Here is an 18,821-nt window from a genome sequence, read left to right on the forward strand (position 1 = left end):
CCCTGGAGGTGGAGTTAGAGATGGGATTGTAAGCCAGCTGTGAGTTCTGGGAGTCTCTGAAACCCCGGTTATCTGAAAGAGCAGCCAGTGCTCTTAACCGCCCAACATCCATCCAGTCCCAGAATAATCATTTTTTTAAAAATAATTAAAGTAACATATACAAGTATAGTCTTAATTTAAACGATTGCAGTAGTAAAAGGATCCTGTCTGGATTCCTAAGCAGTGACAGTTCGTAATTCTTGGTAACTAAAACAGATCACTAGCCAATGTCAAGGTAGTGCCTTAAGTCACTGCACTGAGTCCTGTTGATCGCCACTTGACCATTGCTCTGCCTAGAGCCTTTTCCTGAAGCTGTGGTCAAGCACATGCATGTGTGTGTGCCTGTACTTTCGTGCTTTGGGAATACGGCCCGCCTTTTTTTTGACCTCGCAGGTGTTACATCCACCTGCGGGGTTCTGGTTCACTCAGGCCCTTGGATGTCCTCAGCAGCAATGAATGCTCTAATAGATAGTTTTGGAACTCTCCAGAATGCCGTGGGTAACAGGCTGAGAGTGAGGCCACCACCGTAGGCACCGCCGACAGATCTCTGCCCAAGTGATGGTGACTGAGAAGAGCCCATCTAAGGGTCGCTCCATGCTTGCTATTCCAGAGGAGTTGATCCAGCTCTCCCTTTGATTATATTCACTTTCTAGTATATTGGGATTCTGTTTGGTAGGCTAGGAAAAGGATAACGGTGAGGGTAGGGTCCATTTTCACCTCGGTAGACACTGAGAGCTCACTGGTGGCAGAGACCAGCATGTTGTGTAGACACTGGTCCGTGACTCAGATGTCCTCATTGCTAAGCAACTCGATTCGTACTGGATATGAAGACAGAATGGTGTGTTTTTCCTCATCTTCAACTCTACAGACACACAGAACAATGAAGACATTTTTCTTGCCTGCGTTCCCGATGTGCTTGCTTACATTTTGGTTTGAGACTTCACAGTGAGAGAGAGATAAACCTGGATTTGTTTGTTCAGCTTTGAGCTTTGAGATGCAGGCTTTAGTTTTGAACTGAGACGTGCTTAAGGGCACTGAGATTTTCAAATATTTCAGATAACGGCGGTGGGGGGGGGTAGCTGATGTAACCTGAGGATGAGATTTCACAGGAACTTGATTTATCTCCCTCTGTCAACTGTTGGTGTCTTGGGACTAGCGCCCGGGCTTGCTCTTTGTCCTGACCTCCTGTAGGGAATGCCTACAACAATGACTCTGTACAGATTCGATCCGAGGGCCTGTTTTAAGATTGGGATGTAAAGTTGAGATGATGCCCCACACTGTGGGCAAAGCCTGCTGGAGGATTGAATGGACGTAGGATGCTTTTCTGTGATGTGTGGCTTCTGTCGTGATCAGGTTTACCCATACCGTCAGGATACCAGCAGGATGCTGGATGCCATGTCAGATTTTTCTCAGAACATTATTATCCTCCGAGGCAGTGTTGAATACATCTTACCTTTCTCTTCAACTATGAACTCGTGTCTGACATAACCTGTGCCAACCAGATGGCCCCAGCTAGAACTTAGAACTGCCAGGAAGCTGAAGGAGCTTTTCATAAGCTCTGGCAGCCTCACTGGGCTTTTGAGACAACATCTTGCTGTGTAGCTCGGGCTGGCTTTGAACTCATTGTGATCCCTCTTCAGCCTCCCAAATACTGGGATTACAGGTACGCACCAGGACATCCAGCTTCATATAGTTGTCAACATGATAGTTACTTTTACTCAGGGTTTCAGAGTAGCATTTTCTACTAATGTGCTTTGCCAAGAAATAAATGACTCCTCTTCAACGGTAAATCTTTTATCTTTTTTTCCCACAGACCTGGCTTCTCACCCCCATGCGTGTCAGTTGGGAAGGAACATCACAGTAACTTAAAAAAAACGTGCTCCTTTGCCTGGGAAGAATTATGTAGAAAAACAGCTCTGTCAAACATGCTTTGTTAATTCGCAGAGTCCTTTTTTAATAATACAAAAAAGGATAACAGTCACCCTTTTAGAACGTATGTTTTGGTGGCAGCTAGTATATTCAGAACTGTCCATGCTACCCAGTTCCAAGATGCTCCCCTCAGCTCTGCTAGCAATCGGCACACGGTAGCAGCCACTCCCTAGGCTTGGGCAACCGCGAGTCCTCATCTGCCCTTAAAGTTCTTGTTGATAAGGAACTATAGTCTGTCATCCCTTTAACTCGACATGAAATGATGAGACGGAAGGAGCCAAGTAGATGAAGGCTGAAGGTTGATCTGTGTCAGAAGTACTAGCTGGAAACCTCTTACTGTCCCTGTAGGCCCCGCTTGAAGGAGGAGGTGGTATGCCCGGTCTGGGTGGAGACTCCTCTTACTACTTGTGGTGAAACTCATTTAAGATAATGTGTGATCGTGTATAAGTGGTGGCTTGGATGCTGGCTTGTGGCAAGTGACCCTTTTGAGATCTAAGCCCAGCGTCAGTTATGCCTCTGTCTTTCTCTTCCATGACATTTAGAATAGTCAGAATTGGACTAGATTGGTCAGAACCAGGAAAGCAAGCAGCTTGGGGCGATTACAGGTGGATTGCGGGGTTAGCTGTCTAGATGAGCTAGCTATGTAAATACTTGGGATTCTTGCCTATCATGTGAGCAGGGGATCTTGCAAGTTTCTGAATTTGGAAGAAGAGTACAATAGTGACTTTAAAAGACAAAAGTTGAGTTCTCTCCTACTTCCTTGTCTGTAGCAGGGAGGATAAGATCATGGCCAAGGGCTTGTGAATGAAGCAGGTAAGGGAACCAAGCCCTGGGGGACTCAAGTTCTGCTCCTGGTATCCTTGGCTGTTCAGGGACTTTATAGTGAGTGGGTACGCTCTGTGTGGCTCAACACTTCAGTACTGTCCTGTGTAGTCCTGGATTTCAGTCCCAGTATCACAAGTGTATTTTGGCGGCTGTTTTCTAGGGTTACTGAGAGAATGGAACCCAGGGGTGTGCTGCCCCCCAAGCCTTGAGGATCTTGGTCTATGTTGGGGAAGCTGGTCTCGAGGTAGTGATGGCCTTGGAGTGGTTGTCCAGTCCTTTAAAGATAAAGGTAGTGGCCGCCCAAACCGGCCTCCTTTTTCCTGTCCTTCTGGCTGTCTGGTGTCAGCAGAGGCGTGGGATTTATGCAGCGCTCGCGCTCCCCCCCCCCCCCCGGACTTGGCTGTGTGCTTTCAGCTTGTAAATGCCAACAGTAGAATTAAAGTATCTATTTAAAATAATAAAATACAAGACTGGAGAGATGATGGCCCAGCAGTTAAGCACACTGGCTGCTCTTCTGGGGGATCTTGGTTGGATTTCCACCACTTACACAGTAGTTTACAGTCACCTATAACTTTAGTTCTAGGGGAACCAACACTGCCTTCTGGCTGCCATAGGCATACATGGTGCACAGACATCCATGTGGGCCAATACCTATTCACATAAAATGAAAACCTCAAAATCAAAAAAAAAAAAAAAAAACCAGCTCAAGGAATGTACGTGGAATAAATATATCAAAAGGTTAAAAGGTTGGTGTGTTTTTGTTTTTGTTTCTTTTTAATATTTTGGGTAGAGCTGAGTCCCTTTCTTTCTAAAAGGGATTTTCCTCGAGAGTGATTATGCTTTGCTGTTTTTTAAAGCTTTTGGGGAGATGAGAGGTGACCCCCCCAGAAGAATGTTGTCACCCACTGCATTATGCCTGGCCCCTTTTGCTTGAGTGTTTCCACTGTGTTTTTGTGAACCACCATGTGGTTGCTGGGAATTGAACTCAGGACCTTAGGAAGACCAGGCAATGCTTTTAACCGCTGAGCCATCTTGCCAGCGCACTGTGTTTTTTCAACTCAATAATTCCTGCTTTGGCAGTCACCCCACCTTCCACCCCTGAGTTCCTAGTAGGGACAGAAAGTAAACCGAGGGAGCTTTCTCTCTGGTCTTCCGGTGGGCCTGTAGGCACTTAGTACCTCTTACATATTCTTTAGGACTCAGTACTTCTCATCTGTAACAGTTCCACGAGCACACAGGTGTGCCTCGGTTCATTCGAGGTGGTGGCATTGAGGGACTGCGCTAATCGGGTGTGTGCTGCGCAGGCTGGGTCCTGTCACAAGGGATGCTGTGTGTTCGGGTATCAATCTTGGGGTACCTCCTGAAATCTCGCCTTTGATAATTTGACCTATCATTTTTAGGAAGGTTCATGCAGATAGTGGGAAGTTGTACCTAGAACCCCTGAGGAATTCCTCTGCTTTGTGTGTAGGGGTGTGAAGGTTCACTGCTAAGAACAGAGCTCTCGTGTGCTAAAATAGGCAGGTCTAGAAATAAGAGCTGCGGTTGCATTTGGGAAATTCTCTGTGTTCTCACCACATATTTTTGTTTTCTTCTTCTCATTCTTCTAAACAGCAAGCGAGGGCTGAGCAGGAAGAAGAATTTATCAGTAACACGTTATTCAAGAAAATCCAGGCCTTGCAGAAGGAGAAAGAAACACTCGCCGTGAACTATGAGAAAGAAGAGGAGTTTCTCACCAACGAGCTCTCTCGGAAGCTGATGCAGGTAAACTAAACGGTCTCTTTGACCTTCCCTGCCCCGCACACTTCCTCTCCCTCTTGCTCTCCTTCTCCTGGAAAAATGGCTTTATAGAGTGTTTCATTTCTCAAGTGCTAATGTGGTTGTCGCCTTGGTTCTGTGACTTAAGAATGCTGGGGTATGGGTCCTGCAGACTCTGGAGCCCACCTCGGGAAAGGTGGGATGAGGCGCATGAGGCTCCTCAGGGCTGCACCCAGGTCACATTGTGGAAATGCAGGGCTCAGCGCCTGCTGGAAGATTCCTTTCTTCTTTGCTGTGGAGTCTGCAGTTGAGTCACAGACACCTCCACAGGCGGAGGTGGGTCTTCTGCGCTCACATATGTGGTGGGGAAGTGAGGTCATGTGCTAGTGGGTGAGCTGAGGTACTGACTGGACCAGATTGCTCTTGCTCGTCATGGAGTGAAGCCACTCACAAAGCACAGCAGGGCGGTTTGGGTCCCTGTTAGGAGTCAATTCGCCTCTTTGCTTGTTTGTAGGCGCATAAGTTATTAGCAAAACACAACTAAAGCCCTCTATGGCAGTGGTTCCTAACCCGTGGGTTGTGACCCCTTTGGGGTAGAAAAAACCCTTTCATAGAGGTCATCTAAGACCATTGAAAAACAGAGATTTACATTATGATTCATAACAGTAGCAAATACAGTTATGAAATAGTGATGGAGATCAGTTTATGGTGGGGGGGATCACCACAACATGAAGTTCGTTAAAGGGCCGCGGCATGAGGAAGGTTGAGAAGCACTGCTCTGCGGCGATAGTTTGTATGCTAATTCCTAGGAATTTTCGAATAAGATACTGAGATAATGAGCAGGTGGGCAGTCATATGAAGCGTCTGTACTGTGCTGAGATGACATTGAAGGAAGCACGCGTTTGTGTTTTCTGTTTACCAGAATCACACACAGGTTGCATATGCTACAACCAAGAGTGTGTTTCAGCGAGGTCCCTTGTAAGAAGGTACTAGAAGCTTGTCACCACAGTGCTAGGTTCTCTCCTCCTTGCCTAGAGGCTTTTCCAGGAAGCTTCTGTGTATAGAAGCTTTAACTCTCTCCCTTTTCTAGCGTTTTCTTTCCTAGTCATTGAATAAAGACGGTGCTGGAGCTTGTACCAAAGTGGATTCCAGCAGTGGCTGTTGGGAAGGGACTGATGCAGGTGGCCAGGCCAGTCATTAGCAGAGGTGCAGAGCAGAATGCTTTTGCACACAGTTTTTAAAAAATTATTCATTTGCATTGTGATGTAGAAAGAAGAGGGAGGAGGTTAATTTGACTTGCCGCTGTGACCCATGTTGTCAACAGTCGATGGCTTATTCTGCGTGATGTTTCTAGAAACGCAGGGACACAGGCACAGTCACAGGGTGTTTCTCCCGTGTTTAGCTGGGCCATCAGTTTCCTTCAGTTTTCACAGTGCACGAAGCCTTTCTTATAGAACTCACATTGCTGTTAGCATCTGGCTGAAGCTTCTCACCCAACAACTAATTAGAACCTAGCCAGTGTGTAAATGTTCATCTCTGGGGCGAGAGGCCTTGTTTGTATAATTGGCCTCCCATTTACCTATCATAGCCTTTCCAGTTAACATCGGTGTCCCTCCCCTTCAGATAAGATATGAAAAAAAGAGAAAATGTGAGAGCCACGTGCAGAAGAAAGCAGTGATGGTGGCACATCAGGCCCAAGACGAGGCTTGGGCTTCAAATGTGTTCTCCCAGTGTTTTAAGAATTCACCTCTTCCCTGGAGAACTGTAGTGACTGTCCCATATTCCTCAAATCTAACTTTGTATGTATTATAAACCTAAATCCACACAACTAGTTTTTCTTTCTAAAGAGAATAGTGTTTGAACTGTATGACACGCTAAACGGAACCCCTTACCCCCAAAGTAGTATGTAGTCTGAAACTTCATGTGATAGTGTCTTGTGTCCACCTCGAGACCCAGTATAAAGTGTGATGCAGGAAAGTCTCAGAACACACTGTCAAACTCTCGGGGGAAGGAATAGTTAGCATGTTCCTAGACAGTTCTTCATGAATCTTGGCTTGGCCTTTAGATCTTTAGGTGCTTGTTGGTTGTTTATACTTGTTTAAACATTGTGGTAAGTCTGTTTATGGGGTCTAATTTGGTGGTAGTATGTACATTAGCATCTGACAATGTCACTACTCTATCTCCAGAATGTTTTCAAACTGAAACTCTTGACTGTGGAACCGTATTGAACCATTGTCTTGTGGGTCTTGGGATCTTGAAGGTAGTCAGTAGTGTGTTGCTTGGAGGTGGATGTTTCTGGCCTGTCTCCCAAGTGGGGCTCCTTTTACAGCTCTATAAACCCGTTCTTTCAGCTAGCAGCTGTATTGCTTGGTCTTAGTTTTTGACAGGGTTTAGAATCGGCCAGGAGGTCTGTTGGGAGGGCATTTCCAGACAGGTTTAGCTGAGGACGGAAGACCTATCCTGATGGGGTGGCTCCGCCCCCGAGGGCGTGGGAGGGCTGGACTATCTAAGAAGGAGAGAGTGAGCTGAACTTTTTGCCTGAGGCTGCAGCGGGATCAGCTTCACACACCCACTGCACACCCTTCGGTGTGATGGACATACACCCTCAAACCTTTAGCCAGATAGTTCATCACAGCAACTAACCCAGTAGGCATACACACATGCCCAAGAACCTGCCTCCCTTGTTGGCCAGTCGGAGGAGCCATAACTCCAGGAAAGGACTGTCTAGTGTTTTATCCCCACCCTCCAGGCCCTTGATACACATTTCGTTAATGGAGCCAACCGGTCCTTTGTCAGATACTCAAACTCTGAACCACCCAGTGTGGAAAAGCTTACTCCATCTGGAAGATTGTTAAGAGTAATCGGCCTGAATAGGCTTTTCCAACTGTGTAATTCCTTTAATATGGCTTTCGAGGTGTTTATTTCTGTTTTGAAATAAAAACTTGCTAAGGGAGACTGTTGTAGGTGCCACAGACAAACACACGTGGCAGAGTTGATCTGTTCATGAGAGTGCTTTAGCGTGTTCCGCCCAAACACCCCTGGAGATCCGGTTTACAGGACAGTGTGATTTCTCTGTCGGGATTGGATGTTTTCTTAGTATCCATTTCAAAGAGATTCCTGAGAACAATTAGCCAAAGCCCAGTGGAGTTCTGCCTGCCTCGGCCTCCAGGGACAGAAGGGAGCACCGCCACCATACCTGCTCCTGAGATGCCCATATAAAAACAAAATCAAGTTCATGTAACTGTAGGTGAGGGCCCTTTGGACTATCAGCCTGGGAAGTGAGTCTTCAGTAGAGCAAACTACATGCTATCAGACATGCAGCGTGTAGCTCGTCTCACTGCCTGCTTTTCTGTGGGACTACTTTATGAGTGATGACTGACCTGAAAGAGTAGTAGCTTCCGAAGGATAGCGTACGCGCGGCTCTGCAGCCCCTCAGAGAGAAGGCAGCATTGTCATTGTGTGGAGTTGAAATGAATACGGTGCTTGGAACGAGCAGACTCACACTGATAGGCGGCATGTGTTAGAAGTCTCAAAAACGGTTCTCCAACGTGTTAGCAGTCACTTGGGCTGGGGCCGAGCATACAGTCTGTTATTAATTTATTACCTTTTGAGGCAAAGTCTCGATCGTGCCCCAGCTCATGATTCTGCTGCCTCAGCCTTTCAAGTGCTGGGAATACAGCTGAGCACTGCCGCACCCCGCTAGGTTATGGTCATTGTTGGGCTGCCTGCTCTTACTGTTTACAAGCAACATGCATTGTTTCTATAACTGAACACTCTTTTCATGGGGTTTAAAAATTCTGTCAACTGGATGTCTTTGCCTCTTGAAAACCGCATCTCTGCCCCTTACTTCAGCCCTCGGAGCCCCGCTGTCGTGGTCAGGAGTAGCGTGGAGGCTCCTATGGTCAGTCAGACTTATTCTTGGGTGATAAAGGTTTCTCACTTACCTCCCATCATTAAGAACCAGTATAATCCAAATGCCTGGTGGGGTTCACTCCATGCTGACCCTCTGTTGCTTTATCATAGAATAGTTGAGGATAATAAGGACTGCTGGATATTCCATATTCCTCAGTTTGTAAAATCTGGTCCAGTTCTCAATTTGCTTACCTTGAAACAACAAATAGGTTCACGGTCTTATTTTGATTTGCATTTGAAGTAGGATCCGGCCCAGAGGGAAATGCTGTCATTTTAGATGGAATGGAAATGACTTATATTCTACTGAGAAATCAATTCTATTTTTAAATTGTATGTGTTTGTGTGTGTGTGTGTGTGTGTGTGTGTGTGTGTGAGAGAGAGAGAGAGAGAGAGAGAGAGAGAGAGAGAGAGAGAGAGAAAGGGAGAGAGGGGCTTTGTGCATGCAAGTGCAGTGTCCACCAAGGCCATTGGACCCTCTTGGAGCTAGAGCTACAGATGATTGGCAGCTGCCCGATGTGGGTGCTGGGAACTGAACTCAAGTCCTGTGTAAAGAGCAGTGGATACCTGTAACTGTTGAGCCGTCGTCTCTCCGGCCTCTTGAGTGTCATTTTTGTTACTAACTTGGCCCCCCGAGGTTAGAATGCTTTCTATAATTTCAGTAGTTTTCTAGCATCTGTAGAAACGTGGAAGTTTTGTGTGAAACCGGTGGCAAAGCTGCTGGCACCAGGAGGTTGCCAGCCGGTACCTCACGGTGGTGAGTGTTTCAGACTGGTGCCATGCAGTGGCAGTAGCATTCTTCCTTCTCTTCCAAGGGAATAAAAATGGAAAGGAAGCAAAATAACGTGCCCAGTTGTTCTTGTTTGCCCACCATGCTGCCGTGGTGGTCGGCATGAATGGCCCCCGTAGGCTCGCGAATGTTTGAGTCCTTGATCCGCAGTTGCTGCCGGTTTAGGTAGCGTTAGGAGGGGTGGCCTTGCTGGAGGAAGTATGTCACTGGGAACAAGCTTTGAGACTTGTGCCATTTATAGTTAGCTCCCTCTCTGCCTCCTACTTGTGAGCATCAAAATGTGAGCTCTAGGCTCTTCTGCTGCTGTGCCTTCGCTCCAGCATCGTAGACTCTAAGCCTCTGAAACTGTGAGACCAGCTAAATGTTGCCTTGGTCGTGGTGCTCTGTCTCAACCATAGAAAAGACACCTTGCTTTCTCCCTCTCCCTCATGGAGAAGTTGTGTCTCCCCCCAGATGGGTGTGCTTTCCCCAGAACTCCTGAGCTTTATGCCTCTGAGATGCCAACTAGGATTTGAGGCTACTTCCTGATGCCTCTACAAAAGTGGTAACTCATTTCATTCAGTTTGTGCAGGCAGCAAAATCACATGACATAGTGATAATAAGAAACTGTTTTGTTAATTTCAGGGTCGCCGAGGTCAAGAATGTCTTGGTATACATTCAAATGGCAGCTTCGCCTCCTGTGGGGGAGGTGAAGAGACCTTGATAGATGTTTTTCATTAGGTTGGCTGGACCGGTGGTCCTTGTGGCCAGTGGTGTTTGGAGATAATACTGACCAGGGGAGATTGCTTTTGCATCATAGCTACCAAAACAGTTGGAAGGGTTGTTTTTTTTTTTGTGCTTGCTTCTCGTTCCCAATTACCAGACTCTCATCTCTATGTGGTTTTCATTTCCTTTCATGGAGCAAATAAGTTCCATTCACAAAACAGCTGCAAAGAACTGCCGGATTGTTTAAACTGCCTTTGAAATGCCACTGGCCCACCCGTGGCCAAAGTATAACCCCAAATCCCCCTGTAAATAGCATGCTTGGCAGCTCTCCGTAGAACGGGTTCAGTGTGAGGACGAGAGAAGACGAGAAAGCTCTGCAGGGATAAGACATTGCTCAGTGGCTGGAGAGAATACTCAGTGGTTGCGAGCACTGGCTGCAATTCCAGAAGACCCGGGTTCGATTTCCAGCACCCATACTGTAACTTACACCCATCTGTGGTTCCAGTGCCAGGGGATCCGACTCTCTTCTGGCCCCTGTTGGCACTGAACACATGTGGTGTATGGACACACATGCTGGCAAAGCACCCCATACACATAAAATAACAGTAATTGAAAATCCCAACATTGCCACGTTTCTCTGAAAGACTGCACACGAGTGTCTACACACTCCATTCGTCCTTGAGTGTGTTAGTATTGATTCTGGAAAGATGCACGGGGTCAGAAGCTGCTCTGGCCTGGCTTTGACACAAAGTACGAGATAGAGCAGATAGCAGGGAAAATAAAGGTTAAAGGAGAATAAAAACCATGAGGTTAAAGCCAGGGCCGAAGCTTGCTGGATTTATGAGAAGGAGGGAAAGATTATTGTTTCTAGTTGGGAGTGTGCGTCTTTGTGTCAGGTTGACCTGACTGGATGAACTTGAGCCATCAGTGGGAACACAGGAGGCCTAGAGGTGTGGGCCTATGGCTGGAAAAGCGGTCATCATCCTTCAGAGTGGGAAAGCAGCTGGTGGCGTAGGCTGATGCAGAAGGTCAGAAGCCCAGGAGAGACGTCTAGACTCGAGATGGGGAAAACAGGTCTTTGGACAGAGGCCCTGGCTCTGTGGAGACAGCCAGGCTAGTGGCGATAAGTAAGGCTGGAGGTATTGTCCATTAGGATTTATCTCTATAGGAATCAACACCATCGCTAGGAGATGTGCCTTGAGGGTCAGAGACACCTTAGGAGATTGTGTAAGGCGGGTACAAGGGAAAGCCACGTACAAGGGAAAGCCACAGAGTAGGGCAAGGTGTCTGCGACACAGGGCCAGTGTGAAACTGCAGTCCTGAGAGAGATGGACGCAGACAGTTGGGAGGAGAAATGGCACAGAATTTGACCCCGCTGCTCTTGTTGGTAGGGTAGCTAAATGGCTGGGATACAGCGAGAAAGTACAGGACTCCAGCCCAAGTGCTAGCGAGTTATCCTGCTCTGCTCAGAGAGCCGCGGAAGTGTGACATCTTTGGAACAGATTTGCATTTCCTAAGTAAGCTAGAAATCTTGGTTCCATGTGATACAGCAGCCACACTCTTCCCTCGGGGTCACCCTGTCCGCACGTGCTCGCCACACCCTGGAGAAGAAAGTAAGAGCCACGGTTTAACTACCGTGAGAATCGGGGGTTGAGGACCTCAGGGAGAAGGGGGTATTTGTCGGTTGGGGTGACGGCTCCTGGCGTCCATTACTTGCATTCTGCGACCTCTTGCTGTGTCATTGAACTTCGACACCGCCACAGCTTTGTTCTTGGTGTGGATGCGGTACCCCCATCATGGTGTCTTTTCTACCTCCCGAGTTGTTTTCATTCATCCTGAGGGTCATTCTAGGACAGACAGTGTGCAAAGAGTGCCGGTGCCATCATTCATCCAGCCACTGTGTGAGCTTTGTCGAGACATTGTGAGGTAAAGAGTCCTGGTCACTGCCCTTCAGGGCGATACAGTGTGGCCGGCTGCTTACGTCAAGTCTAAGGGCAAAGGGTTTGGGACCAGAGACCTTGGCTGGAACCCTCACCTGCAAGGCTTCTGGCTGTCCGCTAGCCTTTGAAGGTAAGTGTCTGTCCTATGTGGCGCACAGGGTCACAGTTCCCTATGCCAAGTGAGAGCAAATAAATGACAGCAAGTTACCCAAGGTGCCCAGGGCATGACAGCGCCCTCAAGCGGATTTCCTACTTTTAGAGGGTCATGTGCTAAAAAGTGCCACGAACTATCATTAAATCGCACAGGACCTGCCAACAGTGCTCACTGCTGTGTGAGTGTGGGGCACATTGTGCCGAGAGGCACGTGGGGAGGCACCACCGTGGAAGTGTTTTGAGCTACACCCCAGTGTTACTAACTTGGGATGTGGGAGTCAGGCTCTGTACACAAAGTTCTAAGGTGACAGGGGCACGAGGTGCAAGTAGACCCACTTTCTGCTAGGAGCGGGCCTGCGTGACCCCCAGTGTTGTCACCTTCGTCCTTAGGCCAGAGTGGTCTTCGAAGGTTTTACAGTTTGGAGAAAAAGACCGAGGGAAAAGACATGGACCTTGTGTCTGTGCCTGTGTGTAGTGTGTGTATTTGGATAAGTGTGCATATGTTTATGTAGGCCAGATGTCCAACATTGGGAATCCGGTACCTTTCTCTTTGGTTTTTCTGAGACAGGGTAGCTTTGGAGCCTGTCCTGGAACTCGCACTGTAGACCAGGCTGGCCTCGAACTCACAGAGATCCACCTATCTCTCTCTGCCTTCCGAGTGCTGGGATAAAGGTGTGAGCCACCACCGCTTGGCCTCTGGTCCCTCTCTCAAAAGATCTCCACTCTACTTATTTTCTTTTTTCTTTTTAAGTGTGTGATGTGTGTGGGCACGTCTGTTTGTACAAGTGTTGGTCCGTGCCTTGCACTTCGATTGAGGCAAGGTCTCTTTGCTAGGTCCTGTGTGTACAGGTTAGCTAGCCCCAGAGTTTCCTGACTCCTGCCTCTGCCGCACCTCTCTTAGGAGCACTAGGATTGTAGACATACACTCTCACCGGATGGTTTTACATGGGTTCCGGGGATTGCTTCTCCGTGGAGCCATTTTCTCAGCCCACTTTATTTTTCGAGATGGCTTCTCTCGGAACCTCGAGCTCTCTGATTTAGCTCTTCAGTTGGGGAGCTTCAGAGATCTGCTTGTCCATCCCCCTTTACACTGCCTCCCTCCGAGTGCTGGTATTGGCATGCTGCTGCCTAACCCAACGCTTTACATGGGTGCCGGGCCAACAGCATCCTCAAGCTTACACAGCAGGCACTTTACCCACTGAGCTATCTCCCCAGCCCAGGATTTGCCTCCACAGCCACTCCCTCACTCAGGCCCGTCTCTTTCTGCTCATGCTGTCTCGTGAGCGTGGTACAAAGCCGGGGGGCTGACTGGACTAGGTTGCAGAAGGACTTGAAAGTGATGCAAATGTCTTTGGACTTAATCTGCAGTAAGTAGGCAGTTATTTTCTAGTGTTAAAGAGGACACTGGAATATCGGGTTGTCTGCTGTGCTTGCTAGATTTATATCAGCTTGACAGGAACCGTGGCCATCTGAGAGGAGGGAACCTCAGTTGAGAAAATGGCTCCATAAGCTCAGGCTGTAAGGCAAGCCTGTAGGGCATTTTTATGAATTAGTAATTGATGGGTGCTGGGGACAGAACTCTCACCCTCTGGAAGTGCCATTATGAGCCGTCTCAGCTCCTAAACTCTTTAGTTTTCAAAACAACCCTTTTCACCCAAATAAGCAGAGTAGAATTGCATTAAGGAAATAGCGGTAGTTGATTTCTAGCATGTTGTGGCGTTTGCTTGCTTTCTTTACTTGGTATTATTTTATTTTTCATAAGAATTGCAGACCTTAGTGGCAGCGTGTGAAGGGCCCTGATGAGATTAGAGATTTAATGGTTGAGTTGAGGTTCTCACCCATATTGGAGACAGAGCAGCGAGGGTCCTGGAGCCCATTTCTGGTGGCGGCTCTCAGGTCTGCCTCCGACAAGGTTCCCTCGAGGGTTTGTGGTGAAATGAGCTATGATTTGAGTCAGCAGGCGGATTCAGGGTGTCCATCCGAGCCCTTTTCCGTCTAGGATGGCTTGAAATGGCACAGAAGAGACAGAGAGTGTCTCTTCTGAAATGCTTGGGACACTGGGTGTAAGGAATTTCAGGTTTTCTAGGAGTTTGGATTATCTGTTTATAACTAATAGAGGTATCCTGGACAAGAGGACTCAAGTCAAAACACAGAGTTCATTGAATTTTCATCACACAGTGTGACTGTTGCACAAAGCCTGGCTGTGGTCTCAGTGTTGAGTGCCCCTGTAGTTTTACTCTGGCGTGAAGGCAGGTTGTGACACTTTCTACCTGTAGAGGTTTTTTCAGTGCTCAGATAGTTTCAGGCTTTGGAGCATGTGAGGGCTTCAGGTTAAGGGTACTCAGTCTGAATCTGCCTGAAATGGATAATTTATAATTTCTATTTCAGGCAGACTATCTGAGGCAAACTGGAGATCTTTAAAATCACCACCTGCGCCACCCTACACACCTCTTCCCCCTCTCCTCTCCCTCGTCCTCCCCGCTCCGCCTCCCTCTCTGCTCCACTCCCCTTCGTCTTAAATCTCATCACATTGCTGTGGGGGCGTGTAAGCCATTCATGCACTGAGTCACCTTTTCCTCTTCTGTTTCCTCCGCTGGGAAACTCCGTGCCCTGCTTCAGATCTGCCTGTCACCTGAGAGGTGGCAGAAGGCCTGCTGACTCTGTTCTCTCCTTGGGGGACAATGACAGCCGTGAATCCCTGGCAGAGTCAGGGCTTGGGGTAGCTCGGTAGCTTCCAAGTGGTAGTGTAACTTGGGGACCTTGTCCTGGTCGTGACAGCTTTATCCTCCAGTCTTCCTTAGGGCATGGCTCTGGAGGACACCGACCTGCCGCAGCAGGGCCTTTGTTCCAAGTTCACTGTGTCGTCTTTTAACGGAAACGCCTTGCCGGCTATTGACAGCAGTTGAACATCTGTCTAAATGTGACTTCCTGCCGTCAGCCAGAGCCTCTCAGGTTAACATTCCCTGACAGATGATGCTGGTTGGGCCAGAAGCTTTTCAGGGTTAGATTCCATTCTTTATTGTTTTAATTTACCTGGGGGCAGAAGCAGCAATACTCTTTTCAGAGGAAAACAGAAGAAAAGAAAAACTAAAGAAGCCATTTTCAGCTAATAAAATGCCTGCAGTTGAAAAACATGTCGGAGGGTATATTTAGAAACACCTTTATGCAAATGGATTAAAGGGTTTAAGACTTAAGTGCCTCTTGTCCTTAACTCGCAGACAGACCTAATGTTCCAGTCTATTTCAAGGCACGGGGACATCTTAACAGTGGGTTTACCTGCACCCTACACATGCCCAGAATGGCAGTATTTGGTGAAGGCAGCCCTTGCTTGTTTTTCCGAGTCTGCCGCTCAGAAGCTCTGCCTGGGCTCTGGCCACTCGTGTAGTTTGAATGATTGCATGGACTTGCAGAATCTGAGTTTTCAAGAATGAGCTAAGAATAGATTTATCCCTGTAAGCATCCCCTCACATCTGCTTTCTGTTATTTTTTTTTTTTTTTTGAGTCCCTGCAAGGGTGACCAGCTTGTTTGTGGGGAGGGAGGACACACACTTCCCGTGTGGAAGATGACCTCAGACTGAGAAGGAGCTTTTAGACAGTATGCACTTCTAAGCAGCAGAAACCCCTGCCAGATGTGAGTGTGTGTCCCTTTGGGGGTGATCTGGCCCTGGGTCTCCCAGTTGCCCACTGTCCCCTCCTGAGGGAAAGTGGCTAGCCTAATTTTTCTTGGACTTAATCTTTTGATTCTCCAAATGCCAAATATGTCTCTTGACACAACTGGAGGCAGAGTCTGAAGGCAGCCTTCCTGGCGTGTCCTGGGTTCACTGAGGGATGGGGCCAAGGGCTGGGTGTGGTTCCTGAGCTGTTGATTTCCAGGTGCATTGTCCTCCTCCGTTCAGTGAGCTGTTGTGTTCCGTATAAAAATGGAGGTGAGTGAGATGGGCCGGGCCCCACTGCTCGTGCCGAACGGTACCGTTCAGTGAAAGATGTTAAAACTCTGTGTACTTCATTATTACCGTCAGCTCTGCGGGGTTCTGCAGCAGAGGGCTGACTCTCGCTGTAGATTAGTGTCTGTGTCTCACTGATGCCCCCACCCTGTTAGTACCCAGGCACACCTTGGCCCTGCCCCTTGGGAACCTGGCGCAGTGCATCATGCCCTGTGCCCTGCCTCATGCCTGCAGGCCTGGCAGACAGTACCCTGTCCCTTAAGAGGCAAGCCCCGCCTACTCCCACTCTTACTTTTTGCCATTTCTCTGAGGAGGCAGCTTTCTGTCTCTTTCTCTCCTTTCATGTTCTGTCCCTCCTGTTTTCTCTTTCCCCATTCTCTTTATCTCAATAAACTCTACACTCAAGCTCTGTCTGTATGGCATATTGGTCTTTCACCCGCCACGGGTCCTGCTTGGGTCCCTCTCGCGCTGCAATTATAACACACCCGCCCGTGAGCGTGCTAGAAATCATGACCGGTTATCAGCGAGGACTCTGGCCTCCCTTGTGACCCCTGGGTTTCTTTAATTTCCTTTTGATTTGAAAATTTTAAATTATGTAATTTTTTTTACGTTTAACATCATAGCATTAACTTTTTATTGCATATATAAGAGGTTCTGCCCTAGTCACCCCCCCCCCCCCCCCCCCGCTCCACATACACACCCCGGGTTCGTTAGCAAGACGTAGGAGGTGTGATGATTTCATTATGCAAAGAAAACTTGATGTTGCTGATTTTTGCCAACACCAGCTTACGTGCACCTTGGGAAATAGCATAATTCCAAATAATTTGCTAAGTGTATTTTCGGATTGTGACATCCCTTTCTAGAGACGTGATGCAAATCTGAGTAGGTTATGGTTAAATTAATGGCTGACAGCGTGAAGTTTCTACATGGAAAATTCCTTGGGCCGGTGAGATGGCTGAGCAGGCAGAGGCACTGGTCATAAAAGCCCGACAACGTCAGTTCAAACCCAAATCTCAAGGCAGAAGAAGAGAGCTTACTTTCTCTTCACTGGCACACATGTGCCTGAAGTCCTTAGTCTTTCTGTCCATGATGTATAACTTAAAAGGGGCTGCAGTAGTGTTCTAAAGCATCCCTCTCTGATCTCTGGATTCCCAATTCCTCCCTGCAGAGATACTCACTGAACTCTTTTAGAATAGATAACAGGGTTTGATTATGGTTTATGTATTTACTGTTTGGATGACGCCCTGTGTTTACAAAGAATCAGCTACTAGTTGTGCACACGCGAGCCTAAGTAGGCACCATTTTGCTTGTGAGCAGCTTAGTGGCGCAGCCTTTGGAAACCCGGATTTGCAAGGCATTGATGGCGTTTGAGTTGCTCAGTGTCCGTACCCGTGTTCTTGTCTTCCAGCTGCAGCATGAGAAGGCGGAGCTGGAGCAGCATCTGGAGCAGGAGCAGGAGTTTCAGGTCAACAAGCTGATGAAGAAGATTAAGAAGCTGGAGAATGACACCATCTCCAAGCAACTCACGTTAGAGCAGGTGAGCCCTGGCTCCCTCCCTGCTTTCTCTCGCCATGGGTGGGGAAGGCACAGAGGAGTAGGAAGGAGGGACTCATTTCAGCTCTTACTGCCTCCCTCCCTGTTCATCCCCCTCACGTGCTCTCTCGCTTCAACCACAATTATTGTGCTTCAGGAGCTGGGCCATGAGCTCCTGTTTCATGGCAGAAACGTCAGCTCCCTTTGCTGTGAAGCAGTGGGGAAAGGTTCTAAGGCCAGGATGGTTTCTGTGTCAGTCCTCTGGCAGGCTTGTGGGGACCAAAGCCGCGGTCGAGAGTTCAGAAGAAACGATGGACACCTTCCCACATTCCTAGCACTCGTGTAGGAGCAGCCTCCACGCAGCTAGTCTTGTAGAGACTGGTAAGGAGTGGCAGGATGACCCTGAAGAACTGTGCCCACGTCTCTGAGCCCCAGGTCTCTGTTAGCAAACAAAACAGGTGAACGCTGAAACTGGGGAGCAGCAGACTGGGGGAGGTACAGAAGGTGACTGGTCTCAGTGGACCCCTCCGCTTGTCTGACAGGCTGCTGTGGGTGTCCATTCCAGAGCTAGCCTTAGAAGTACACACTGGTCCTTCTACTCATGTCATACACAGCTGTGGCAGCCGTCTTCCTTCCATTCAGGCAGCTGTGTCCCCGGCATTGTGACCTTTGATGCCTTTTCTCACTCAGTGGCCTGAGGTGACATTTCCCTAAGGCACCGTATAAAAGGCCATCCACGGTGTGTGGCTTTGGGCTTCCACGCAGAGCTGAGCAGGTGGGTTAAGACATCCCAGCTCTGTCTTGCAGTGCCGAAAACCATAGGATGATCTGGCTACGTTTGTGCTAGCGCTGTGATCTGCTCTCCGTCTGCATCTTTTCTCTTTGCCCATCCCTGTGCTGGCCCGTTTGTCCATCACTCTGTAAGTCTGGGTGTTCACAGTTTGCCTGAGTTGAAGCCAGGATGGGAATGAGAGGTGGTTTTCAGCCAACAGTGACTGATTTTCTTGTTATCCACATAGTTCCCTACACAAAGGTATCAAAGGAGGGGACCGACCAATTGTGCCTGGGTTTTGTGGGACTGAATGATTTCTTTAAAAATGTCCTCATCCCTTCCTAGTTAAATTTTGTTGCCAAATGCTGGTTGTTTCATACGTATATCTAGAGTTCTCTGTTTCTGTTAATCAGCTTTGTAAGGAAGATGCAATATATAAGTTTTAGAAGGCTCGTTTCCCCAGTTTCAAAACGCTTTGTTCCAGTGTTTACCTACTGCATTGCCATGATAGACAAACGGCACCGCAG

The 18,821-nt window shown here is 48.1% G+C and overlaps 1 protein-coding gene across 1 annotated transcript in view; it reads left to right on the forward strand.

The window, feature by feature from the left end:
- Ccdc6 (coiled-coil domain containing 6) overlaps nt 1–18,821 on the forward strand; it is a 98,977-nt gene that overhangs the window by 38,631 nt on the left and 41,525 nt on the right. Inside the window, exons 2-3 of the mRNA XM_057751639.1 lie at nt 4,405–4,554; nt 17,398–17,526. Of these exons, the coding sequence (XP_057607622.1) occupies nt 4,405–4,554; nt 17,398–17,526 (279 nt within the window). The remainder of the gene's footprint in view (nt 1–4,404; nt 4,555–17,397; nt 17,527–18,821) is intronic.

This window comes from Chionomys nivalis, chromosome 19, assembly GCF_950005125.1.
Source record: "Chionomys nivalis chromosome 19, mChiNiv1.1, whole genome shotgun sequence".
Classification (NCBI taxonomy): Eukaryota; Metazoa; Chordata; class Mammalia; order Rodentia; family Cricetidae; genus Chionomys; species Chionomys nivalis.